Source organism: Typopeltis vanoorti, chromosome 12, assembly GCF_054136105.1.
Source record: "Typopeltis vanoorti isolate ZY-2024b chromosome 12, IOZ_Tvanoo_1.0, whole genome shotgun sequence".
Lineage (NCBI taxonomy): Eukaryota > Metazoa > Arthropoda > Arachnida > Uropygi > Thelyphonidae > Typopeltis > Typopeltis vanoorti.
The window spans coordinates 51200597-51213537 of record NC_143560.1 but is presented as its reverse complement, the minus strand read 5'-3'; the positions used below and the strand labels follow the sequence as shown (position 1 = coordinate 51213537).

General features: G+C 34.8%; 1 protein-coding gene across 5 annotated transcripts in view; it reads right to left on the bottom strand.

Moving 5' to 3' along the window:
• The window catches only part of LOC150100785 (peroxisome assembly protein 10-B-like), a 160684-nt gene that overhangs the window by 117564 nt on the left and 30179 nt on the right, over positions 1 to 12941 (bottom strand). For all 5 annotated transcript variants that reach the window (XM_090401706.1, XM_090401705.1, XM_090401702.1 and 2 more), the window contains exon 3: positions 5275 to 5355. In XM_090401706.1, coding sequence (XP_090257832.1) covers positions 5275 to 5355 — 81 coding nt within the window. The remainder of the gene's footprint in view (positions 1 to 5274; positions 5356 to 12941) is intronic.

Genomic DNA, 12941 nt, shown 5'->3' with positions numbered 1-12941 from the left:
CAGATATTTGCCATTATTATTAGCTTTGCTCTTTTCTCCAAATTTTCCCAAAATATTTTTGTATGTCTCACAATCATTTCCTACTCTGCTATTTAGATCCCCAACAAGGACCAACTTTTCCTTCTTCATTGTGTCAGTTGCTTTTTCTAAAGCCTCAAAAAATTCCTCCACTTCTACCTTAGTAGAACCTTCTGTGGGACCATAGGCACAAATAAGTCTCATTGTCCAGTTCCCCATTCTCATATTTGCCCACATTACTCTACTTGAGACTGACTGCCATTCAAGAAGATTAGCCTCGTATTTTGTGTTGAATATTATGGCTACTCCTTCTTTTCCTTGATTGTCATTGCCTAAATATAACATTTTGTATTTATTGCTCAGAAAGAGCTCACCAGTTTTGGTCTTTTTTGTTTCAGTCACCCCTATTATGTCGATCTGGTACTTATCTAATTCCTCAGCTAGCTCCATTTCTTTGCCATTCAGGCTTCTTACCATTACCTTTGCCATTCAGGCTTCTTTGGCTGACTGATAGATATCAAAAATGGTATATAGGGGATGAGAGTCTGCAAGATTTAAAGTAACAGTGGTGTACCTCAATGATCAGTTCTTGGGCCATTGTTATTCAATCTGTACATTAATGACATTGGGAAGGATTTGAAAGGTGACATATAGTTATTTGCTAATGATACAGAGATAGGAAGGGTAATCAGGAATGCAGTATTTGCAGAATGATTTGAATAGGCTGGAATTGTAGGTATTGGAAAATGGCTATCAGCTCAATGTTAGTAAATGTAAGGTCAAGCATTTCAGTCAGATTAGATATCCAATGTCATATTATATTAGTGGCATTGAGTCAGAAGAAACAGATCAGGCTAGAGATCTTGGAGTTTTAGTAGACAGGAAGTTGAATTTCAAGGGCCATATAACAAATACTGCAATTACAACTCAGAGGATAATTGCAATGCTGAAATGAACTTTGACATGTAAAGATGTCATTTTGCTTTTATACAAGGCTTTGATAAGACCTCACTTGGGCTATTGTGTGCACGTCTGGTCTCCTGGTTTCTTTGGTGATTCTGATAGAGGAGAGACTACATTCTCCTTAGATAATGTTAACAATGATATCAGGATTGTGGAATTCGGATCATGAAGACAGATTGAGAATTTGAAACTGCAAGCACTAGCAAACAGGAGAAAGAGGAGTGATATGATTGAGCCTTACAAACTTCTGAAAGGGTCACACAGGATTTCAGTAGATGGAATTCTGCATTTTATGGAGGGTAGAGAAAGGACAAGAGGGCATGCTTTGAAGTTGAGAATGAATGCTGTCAAGAAAATGGTTGAGGGCTAGATTTTTCTCTTATAGAGTGGTGCAGAATTCAAATAGGTTGCTAATGGTGGATGTTGTGTGTACAAGTAGTGTGAATGAATTCAAGAACAAGTAGGACAGCTGATGTGGATAGTATGGTGTCCCTCTCTTAATATCAATAATATCCACACTTTCCTTACCGGAAATTTCCAAAACTAGATAACAGTTTTGTCCTGATTTCTTCTTAGTCAACTAATGAGTAATTTACTATGAATCGGGGTGTGGCTGAAAGTGACATAAGTAGTTGACACAAATGAGCAAAAATTTATAATGGAGTTGGGAAGCCATAAGAATTCACCAAGTGTATGCCTTGGAAAAGAATCAATCACTGTAACATTTTATGTCTCACCCAATTTCAGCTTGCCCTTATAAACAACAATAATGAAAAGCCAAGCAAAGAGAAAGAGATTACATGCAAAAAAATGCATATGTCCCATAATCTTCTTGATCCACTTTACAAATATACAGGGCCTCAGTTTCAACTTTGATCTCTTTTCATTCACTTCCATCTCCTTTCTGCCAGTAAAAACTTTTTCTAATAGAAACTAAACATATAGCTTCTTCACTCACCTCACTATGATTGATGTGTGTGATTCAATCATATGTCTTTTTTCTGAACTGGAAATCAGACTTTATGACTTGAAAGAATTTCTATGCATAATATGGAAAAAGATATAAAAATTCCTTAACTAATTTCTCAAAAATAGTTGTGAAATTACAACAAAGAAAATTCTGTATATATATATATATATATATATATATATTTTTTTTTAAAACATAGATTTAATGACTTAAAAACCGAGATAACTTATGAAGATTTTAATGAGAATAATACAACTAGTTTCGGCTTATAACGGCCTTCCTCAGGTATTCATAAAGGAAAAGAATAATAATAAACATTGAAGTATCTAAAAAACTGGAAATTACAGGTAAAAATTGCCACACATAATTAATACATAAAAAACGTTGTATTTTTTTCAAGTTGTTCTAACAGACGTGCGATTGTTTATTGCAAGTGTGCGTGCAGGCTCACGTGAACGCCAATATTGAATAACTGCAGCATGGCTATCTGGGATGTTATAACTCAAATGGTTGTTTAAATGGACAGGGTTCAGCAGGATTTCCCTTGATTCTACAATTTTTCTTTCAAACTCATCATCACAGCGAAAAATATTTTCTGATCTATCCCAGTAAACGGAGTGGCTTTGTTGATCATCATTAGGATTATTTGAAAAAAGAACATGACTGGATAACGCAGTTGCATGAGATCTCTTTTGTAAGAGATGTCTCTCTTATGCTCTTCTATACATTGTTTAATAGATTTGTTAGTTTGTCCAAAATAAGGGATGTTGCAATCGCACCATAATTTATATACACCTGGATATTTTAGGTTGTGATGAGTAGGCTTTGGATGGCTGATTAGAGAACGGATTTTAGGAAGTGTGGTGAAGAACGTCCTGATATTGTATTTTTTAAAAACTTTAGCTAATTTTTTAGAGACTGTGCTAATGTATGGAATGGAGATGCTACCTTTAAAATAAATAGTTTCTGTTGTGCACTGCCTAGGAGGATCCAGAAGAAATTTCTTAATCGTTTTTCAGAGTATCCATTTTGTTTAAAGATAAGAGTGAGGTGATTTATTTCTTTTTGTAGTTCATCTGGTTCATTCAAGAAAGAGCATGCTCTGTGTCCTAAGGTAGATATAGTTCCAAGTTTTTGTGGTGGAAAATGATGAGAAAGATTATGCAGATATTTATTGGTACGAATAGGTTTTTTTATTTTGGACAAACTAACAAATCTATTGAACAATGTATAGAAGAGCATAAGAGAGACATCTCTTACAAAAGATCTCATGCAACTGCATTATCCAGTCATGTTCTTTTTTCAAATAATCCTAATGATGATCAACAAAGCTACTCCGTTTACTGGGATAGATCAGAAAATATTTTTCGCTGTTATGATGAGTTTGAAAGAAAAATTGTAGAATCAAGGGAAATTCTGCTGAACCTTGTCCATTTAAACAACAATTTGAGTTATAACATCCCAGATAGCCATGCTGCAGTTATTCAATATTGGCATTCACGTGAGTCTGCATGCAGACTTGCAATAAATAATGGCACGCCTGTTAGAACAACTTGAAAAAATACAATGTTTTTTATGTATCAATTATCTGGCAATTTTTACCTGTAATTTCCAGTTTTTTAGATACTTCAATGTTTATTATTATTCTTTTCCTTTATGAATACCTGAGAAAGGCTGTTATAAGCCGAAACTAGTTGTATTATTCTCATTAAAATCTTAATAAGTTATCTAAGTTTTTAGGTCATTAAATCTATGTTTTAAAATGTATCACAACAACTGAGTAAAAGCCTATGATCACATATATATATATATATACATACACACAGATGTCTACTATATATATATATATATATATATATATAGACATCTCCTATAAAAGATCACATGCATCTGCACTATCCAGTCATGTTCTTTTCTCAAACAATCCTCATGATGATCTACAGAGTCACTCAGTTTGCTGGAATAAATCCGAAAACATTTTTCGTTGCAGCGATGAGTTTGAGAGGAAAATCATGGAATCCAGGGAAATCCTCCTTAATCCTGAACATTTGAACAGCAATTTGAGTTACAACATCCCTGATAGCCATGCTGCAGTTGTTCGATACTGGCGTTTATGAGAACTCGCAAGCACACATGCATCGAACAATAACGCGTTAGATAGAACAACTCGAAAAATACAATGTTTTTGTGTCAATTATGTGTTGCATTTTTTGCCTGTAATTCTCAGTTTTTTGTAACTTCAATTTTTATTATTATGTTCTACATTTAGTGGATACCCGAAGAAGGCTGTAAAAGGCTGAAACTAGTTGTATCATTCTCATTAAAACGTAATATTTTATCTTGGTTTAAAGTCATTAAATATTTATTGTTAAAAAAAAAATATATATATATATATATGTTAACCATACCAAGCAATTTTATAAGCTAAGTTTTTTAACCCTTTTTCCCAAGTAAGCAAACAGACTTTATGGCAACTTGTTTAGGTAAAATATTTATAAGCTCTGCATTACTTCAACCTTGGCATTTTTAGGTATGGCTCCACTGACGAGACCTCAATAAAGATCGAAACCTGTATGGGTAGTGACCATTGCCTTAATGCATAGCATCATACATTTCAGCAAGGAAATGTGCTTAGCATTAGGGAAAAATTCTAAGGAAAGTGATCAGATCTTGCTCCACCTTTACCACGAGTTACTTAGTGTTGCACTATGTGCAGCCGCAAACTTGACTTATTTGTCTGTTTACTTACTTGGGAAAAAGGATTAAAAACTTAGCTTATAAAATTGCTTGGTATCTTTAACATAATATATACCCAAGGTAAAAAAACTTTCTATATATATATATATGGTACATATCTTTAATACATACTCAAAATTTATTTCAGGAAAGATAATGAAAGAATCTTATAGAAATCAAATTTTTTAGTTTTTTACTATTGACATTCAGATTTCACCAAATAAGCTAATTGGTTCTTATTTGCAAAATATTATCTGAACTCTCTCTCTCTCTCTCTCACTTAAAAGAAAAATTCAACAAAATAGAAAAGAAAATGTATACATGTGTGTATATATATATTTAAACTATGATATTTCTTCATTAAAATCAATGTACAATTTTTATTCAGTGCTGAAAATCTAAAAATGAAAATAAATGAACAGAATTAATGAAATTGTAAAAAAAAAAAAAATGAATTCAAATGCAATTAATATTTGTATACATTTACAGAAAATACAAACATTCATTATTTGTATATAATGAATATATATACTCATTATGAGGAAAAACAACAAATAATGCATTTCATATATAAAAAATAATTTTACCTGTCACTGTAGTTAAAAGAAAGTAAGCAAAATCAGACAAGAAGTTCAACTCATCTCTCCAATGCAACCATACCGAGATACCTAAAAAAATACAGCAGAATGAGCAAAAGTATCCAGTCACTTATCTGGAGAGTCAGTAATCAAGTGATAGCCACTTTAGTTAAAAAGAACTATGCAACAAAGGTATTTCTTCACAATATTACTCATGCATGTGATACTAGACACAAAATTTGGCGAAGCAACACTGATCGCTTCACCAAAGTCAAAAAGCAAATTCGAGAAGCAGTCAGATGTTATCGCAAAATATATGATGGAAAAAAAAAAAAAAAAAAAATTCTGATTATAAAAGCTACTCCCGATCACGAGAAATAACCATATCATCCAAATGAGTAACAGTTACCTGTTTAATTAAAGATACCGTTAATAAGTTTTTTGTTCATGTTTAGGTTTATGTTAACTAATATTTAAAAGAATTTCAAATTAAAGTGCACCATTTTTGATATGTGTTTATGTATTTTTTTTAAATTTTTCTTTCTTAATTTTGTTTATGTATTTATATGTATACGTGCTAATAAATAATTTATAAATGTTTATGTAAGTTTATATTTATTTTTATGTGTCAGAATTGGAAGATGTAGCATTGGACGTCTGCTTTTTGCAGATGACCTAGTTCTGCTTAGCTCTTCCATAGATGACCTCCAGCAGACCCTGGATAGATTTGTAGCTGTTTGTGCGGACACCGGAATGAAGATCAGTGGGGCCAAAACTGAAACATTTGTGGTCTCAAGACAACCATCCCAGTGCACTCTAAATGTAAGTGGAGTCCCAATGAGGCAGGTGGAGAAGTTTAAATACCTTGGGTCCATCCATATTCACGAATGATGGAAAATGGGACGTAGAGCTAGATACTTGAATTGGCTTATCAAGCTTAATATTGCGGGAGCTTGGCTGTTCGGTAGTATTGAAGCGGGAGTTCAGCCAGAAGGCAAAGCTGGCTGTCTTCAATACAGGCTATGTCCCCATCCTCACCTATGGTCATGAGAGTTGGGTAATAACCGAAAGAATGTGGACATGAATCCAAGCGGCTGAAATGAGGTTCCTTTGAGGGGTTGTGGGGCTGACAAGACTCGACAGAGTCAGAAGCTCTGCAATTCAGGAAACCCTCAATACTCAACCGCTGCTTCTCCGTGTTGAGAGATCACAGTTACGTTGGTACGGGCACCTGGTCAGAATGCCACAAGAGAGGCTCCCTCAGCAGGCCCTCTTTGCCAAGCCAGAGGGTGGGAGGCCACGTTGGAAGGCCAAGGACTTGCTGAATAGATTATATCGAAAACCTTGGGTGGACATGTTTGGGAATCCCACCAGAACACCTGAGCTTGGTGGCAGAGGATCGTGACCATTGGAAGTTCCTCTTGCAGCTGTTACCCCCACAACCCAATTAGGAAAGGTGGGCCTTGAAGATGTATGTATGTATGTATGTAAGTTTATACATTTTTAACCATTTTAAGTTAAACAGAAACCTAATTTATGAAAATATTATAACAGAAATCAAGCAAATCAAGAATTAAAAAAGTCCTTCACTTACATCAGAATCAACTTACGACAGAGACATTGGAACGGAACCCCATCGTAAGTCGAGGACTTCTCCTATAGTCCTAAATGAACCGTTGGATCATTCATGGCTGGTAAGTGATCCTCTTTGCTAGCCTCCTCCAGTTGTCTCGGTCTCTTGTTCTTGATGTCAGTTGAGAAAAGGAGGAATTTCTCCATTTTTTGATGTTATCAGTCCATTTTAATCGAGGTCGGTCCCTAACCCTTGATCCCGGAATGATTCCTTCTAGTGCTTGCTTTTTTTAAGCTACAGGTAGTCGAGGACTACCTGTAGTTTAATTCAGTAACAAATGGGTACGTGAAGACAATATCAAAAACAAGAGCCAAAATGAGATTGTCAAAGTATGTCAATAAGGAATGTAGTCATCCCTCAGGGAAATATAGTGCTCACAATGATGTTTCATGTGGTTTATAATGGTATATTATTACATTACACCTCAAGGGAGTCCAAAGGCTCATCGAGGGAGGGAACCTACTCTACAATTCTCCATCCTCCACCAACCGCAACTACCTGCATCATCTACATCAGGGTTTCTCAAACTTTTTCTAGGACAAAACATTTCACAAATGCTGAAATGTTCACGGAACACCTTGATTAGTTTGTAATGTATTAATTAATAATTAATTGGTAACTTAGCTTATTTTATCAATTAATCATTGATAATTAATCATTAATGATTGATAATTAATTATTAATTAATTAAACATCAATTAAACCAACATTAAATTAATTTGTGCTGATTTTCATTGACATATCCCATTCTGATCACCAAAAATTTAGTGAATACAGACTCTCCTGTGTGCTGGTTTTGTAGGTTAGGTAAATATAAATAAAATAAACGAGTAAATCTAAGCGTTAAGAATAAACAATCATTTATTGTCAAATGTTAATTAGTAAAAACAAAACACATAAAAATAGTAAAAGTATATTGCAAATTAAGTTCTTAATGACTCTGATGTTTTTGGGTCTTTGAATTACAAATTCTTTTGATATCAGGCACAATATTAGAAAGTTGAATTCTCATATTTGGTGTAGCGTTGAATCTGTTCCTGGACTTTGATTTGGTTGCAGCATAATATGAAAATCCTGCCTCGCATAAATATGTCGTTGTAAAACGAAGTAAAACAAAAATAGCTAGTTTTGACACGCTTGTCCAGAAATCATTTATTGGCAGTTCCTTGTATTTTTGTTTTAAATCAGAGTCACTAATTAAATCAATTAGATTTTCATAGTCACTTGCACTGAAGCCTGCTGGCTTAGCTGTAACTGTAAATGGATTCAGAACCCAGGAATTGTCCTCACTGGATTTTGGAAAATATTGCAAAAGGGTTGATTGCAAGTTATGCAAGTGTTCTAAAATTACGTTAGATACTTCTTCATTTACTTTAGAATTTATTTCAGTCAAAAATTCTTGCAAGGTGGGAAAACAATCAAAATTATTCTGTTCAACTGTAGAAATCCAGAATTGCAACTTCCTATCAAAAGATGCAATTTTATCTCTTGTATTAAAATTGTAATATTCTTTCCTTGTAATGATAAGTTAATTTCATTGCACTTTGTAAAAATATCTGCCAGATACGCAAGACTCATCAACCATGAAGAATTTAATAATTCAATAAAATTTTGTCCTAAATTATATGACATCAAGAAGACCATTAACGCACCACAAAGTTCAAAAAGCCTCAATAATGCTTTTCCTCTGGATAGCCATCTCATTTCGATATGTAATAAAAGTGCGTTATGTGCACTACCCATTTCATTGCACAAAATTTTAAATAATTTGGATTGAAGTGGTCGAGATTTTACATAGTTGATCATTTTTTCGGCTTCATCCAAAATAGTTTTTAAATATGTACGAATTATTTTTGTTACCAGTGCTTGTCTATGCAAAACAGAATGCCTTTTGGAGGCTCTTGTAGCTACTTGCAGGATACATGTTACAACTTCCTTCCTCTTTCCTACCATTGCTTGAGCATCATCTGTACAAATATCAATACTTCTCCCGACCAATTTCCTGTTTTGCAATATAATTATTAATACAGTTGAATATATCTTCTCTGGTAGTTTTTTCTTGATGATATTCGAACATGAGTAAATCTTCTTCAATACTTTTATCAAATATGTAACGAACAAACACTAGTAATACAGCGAGTCCTGCGACATCTGTAGATTCATCCATTTGCAATGAATATTCACTGCAGTCTAAGTCGATGAATTAGCTCTTTTTCTATGTCAGATGAAAGATCTTTGATGCGGGTTGAAACAGTATCATTTGATAATTGTACTGCATCTATTTTTTTATCAACCTGCTCGTTTAACATGCATGATACAATGTCTTTCACACAAGGCTTAATGAGCGTCTCACCAATTGTATGAGCTTCACCATGAAGTGCAATGCGGTAACTCATGCGAAAAGACGCCTTTGTTGCATTTTCAGTTGTAGCAATTGTAGCCATTTGAAGTTTAGATTTTTCTAGCGAGTCACGTCGTCTCTTAAAAAAATGTATATATTTTCCTTTGTAATCAGTGTGTTTCATTTCAAAGTGCCTACGAACTCTAGCTGGAGCCAAAGAACTGTTTACTAGTATTTTATTACATAAAACATCAGGAGCTGTTTTACCAAAGAACTGTTTACTAGTATTTTATTACATAAAACATCAGGAGCATGTGTATTGCCAATACACGTAAATCCATAATTTAAATAACTTTCATGGTTATTAGATATATGAAGAGCCAAAGGCTTCAATTCGGCGACATATGACTTGTTTAAGTTAAGGGATATTACATCCCAAACCGTTTCTTAGCCGAATAAGAAACTCAGAGTTTCATGCCGAATATAGTAGAAACTATATAAAGTTCGGCGATTCCAAGTGTAAGCAAATACCTGGATACTGCAGCAACTGACCCTTAAGGTAGTGCAAGCTGAGGCAACTCATGTCAAAGGTGGAGCAAGCTCCGATCACTATTCTTGATATTTACCCATAATGTGAACTTAGCTCCTAGGAGCTGTATTACTGTTCAACATTACGAGAGAAGGTCACTACCCAGACCGGTTTCAACCTTTATTGAGGTCTCATCAGTGAGTAGGTAGACCTAGTTAATATCAAGTTTGTAGCGAACAGAACTTACAACCCTTTCATATATCTAATAATTTATTAGGACACCTCTCGGCAATACTCATGAAGGGTTGTAAGTTCTGTTCGCTACAAACTTGATATTAACTAGGTCTACCTACTTACTGTCCTGCCTGCCAGGCAGGACAGCAAATATCAGAATCTCAGAACACAAGGATTACATCCGATTTTACAAGTACAGCCACTCTGGGCTTGCAGACCATGCTCTGGATACTCGCCACAGAATAAGACGGAAGAAAGCAACAATAATACACCGCAGCAAGTTCAAATATGAAAGACTATTCATGGAATCAGCCTCAGCCCTTAGGAACATGCCAAGCCTCAACAAATTTGGATGCATGAGACTGCCCCAAATTTGGGAAACATTTATCAGAAGAACTTCAGCCCAAAGGCCAAGAACTACCAATATAGCCCACCAGGGGGCACCACCAGGACTTTAGGAAAACATTAGCTTCCTAGCTTCAGTTCTCATTTGCTGTTATGTAGTACTTGTGTGCACTTGTCTTTGTAATAAGTTCCCAAGAAGATGGCAACGTGGCGTTTGCCAAAATATTGGAAAGTATATATAAAGTTTATTTAATTTATATTTCTAGTGTACGCTGTCAATTCCTTAATTATTAGTTATCGTATATAACCAGCGTATAAGCCTCTCAACAAGAAGAATGCTATACAGAAATTGTTCAAGGACAGAGACTATTTTTAGTCAGCATTCTCCTATCCTTAGCAAGTATGGCTGCATTAATCTGCCAAAAATTTGGGAGCTCATCTTAAGATCAACACCTAAATAACTGTAATAACTTCTTTTATAGAACATTAGAGACTGCCAAATTAGGACTTGAGATCTTTTATCCATTACAAGTTGAATTATTTCAGTCACTAATTGTCGTGTGTAAACTACAACATGTTATTTTGCTCCGAGAATGCTGGTTTGAAATCCAGCAAAATATAAGTCAATTAATAAATATCCTTTTATAATCTGATTGTATTGAGACTCTGATTAGAACAGGTTACATGTTGAACTTAGGAGAATACTATCTTTGGTCCCATGGTATCAGTTACTGAATGGAAAAAATGTCAGCAATGCAGTCTTTGAAAAAAGTGCTTAAATGAGGCGGTATCTGAATGTATCCCTAGTGTTCAAAGAATAAATAGGTTTGGAGTGAAATGGATGTACAACCTTATTAAGCAAGAGATCCACAAGAACATGATGATGTGGAAAGAATATCGTGAGTAAAAGCATAAGAAGAGTCATGAAATATATAACTCAGGCCAGAAAAGCATTATTATGCTACAAGCAAAAAAAAAAAAAAAGAATGAATGTGAAAGAATAACTTAATTGAATGCAGATGGTACTCTAGTGTTGAAAGCTAATGAGTGCTCACTTTGCTAAGATATATCAACCAGGTGTATGTAGCATGGTGCACAGTGCTACTACTACTACGTTGGATGAATAGTTAGAGGTTCATGAAAATGAGGTTGAAGAGCTGTTCCATAACCTAGATAAGAATTTGTCAATAGGGACAGATGCAATATCAGCCTGTTTGCTGAAGGAATGTTCAGCTGAACTGGCTAGGCCTTTCACATGTTTGTACAACTTGAGTCTCAGCTCAGGAATGATAGGAATGTATGATAGTTCCATTCTACAAGGATGGTGCAAAAACTGATGTATCTAAACTACTGACCTATCAGTATCTCTTGTGTGGTAGTGAAGATTTTAGAGAAGTTGGTAAGAACTCGTGTACAGAAATGGGTAGACAAACAAGATATACTCTGCAAGGAGCAGCCTAGTTTTACTAGAGAAGGTCACATTTTAGCAGTTTCTTAAATATTTTATAACAATGTTACGGCCAAGTTGGATAAAGAGAATGGATACACTATGAAAATGTTGGATTTTTCTAGGACATTTGATAGGATACCACACAAAAGGCTGTTGCATAACTGGAGAATATGGGATTGAATATAAAATCTTGACTTGGATCAGGGGATGGCTGAGAGACAGATATTGAAAAGTGGTACACAGTGGGTGTGAATTCAGCAAACAATTGCACATCAGATGTGCAATTGTTTGCCGATGATGCGAAGATAGGCAGGGCAATCAGGGATGCTACTGATTTGAATAGGCACATTAGCATGATGAGATGTCCATTATGCTAAATTAGCAGAGTTATGCTACAAGAAACTGAGGAGGCAAGGGATCTTGGCTTATTGGTGGATAGGATTTAAAGTTCGAAGGTCATATAACAAAGTTTCAAATACACCTCAGAGGATAATGTGATGTTGAAGTGAACCTTGACATTTAAGGATAAGGAAGTCATTTTGCCTCTTTATAAAGCTTTGATAAGACCACACCTGGATTATTTTGTGCAGATTTGGTCTCCTGGATTCCAAGGGGGATAAAGAAGCTGTGGAAAGGGTGCAAAGAAGAGTTACAAAGATTATATCCAGATTATGGGATTTAGATTATGAGGACAAATTGTGAGTATGTGGATTGCAGACTCTGGTTAACAGGAGATATGATAGATATCTATATACTTTTGAATGGGTGTTATAGGATATCATCTGATGAAATTTTTCATTATATGGATGGTGGGAAGAGAACATGGGAGCATCCATGGAAGTTAAGTTTGTTCACGGTCAAAAATGGGTAAGGGCTAGGTTTCTCTCACAGAACAGTGAGTGAGTGGAATAGTTTGCCTTCGGGGTAGTGAGTACATTTGGTGTGAATGAATTTAAGGAAAGGTATGACAGCTGGTTTGGGTGATTTATAGCCTCCCTCGATGAGTCCTTGACTCTCTGAAGGTCTCAGGTAATAATAATGATAATGTCTATTTTGTTTGGTGTTGTAAAACCATTAAAGTAAGTAATGAATTACTGATCAGTAATTATGTTTTTCTTTATGTTATTTAACTGTCTATAAATGC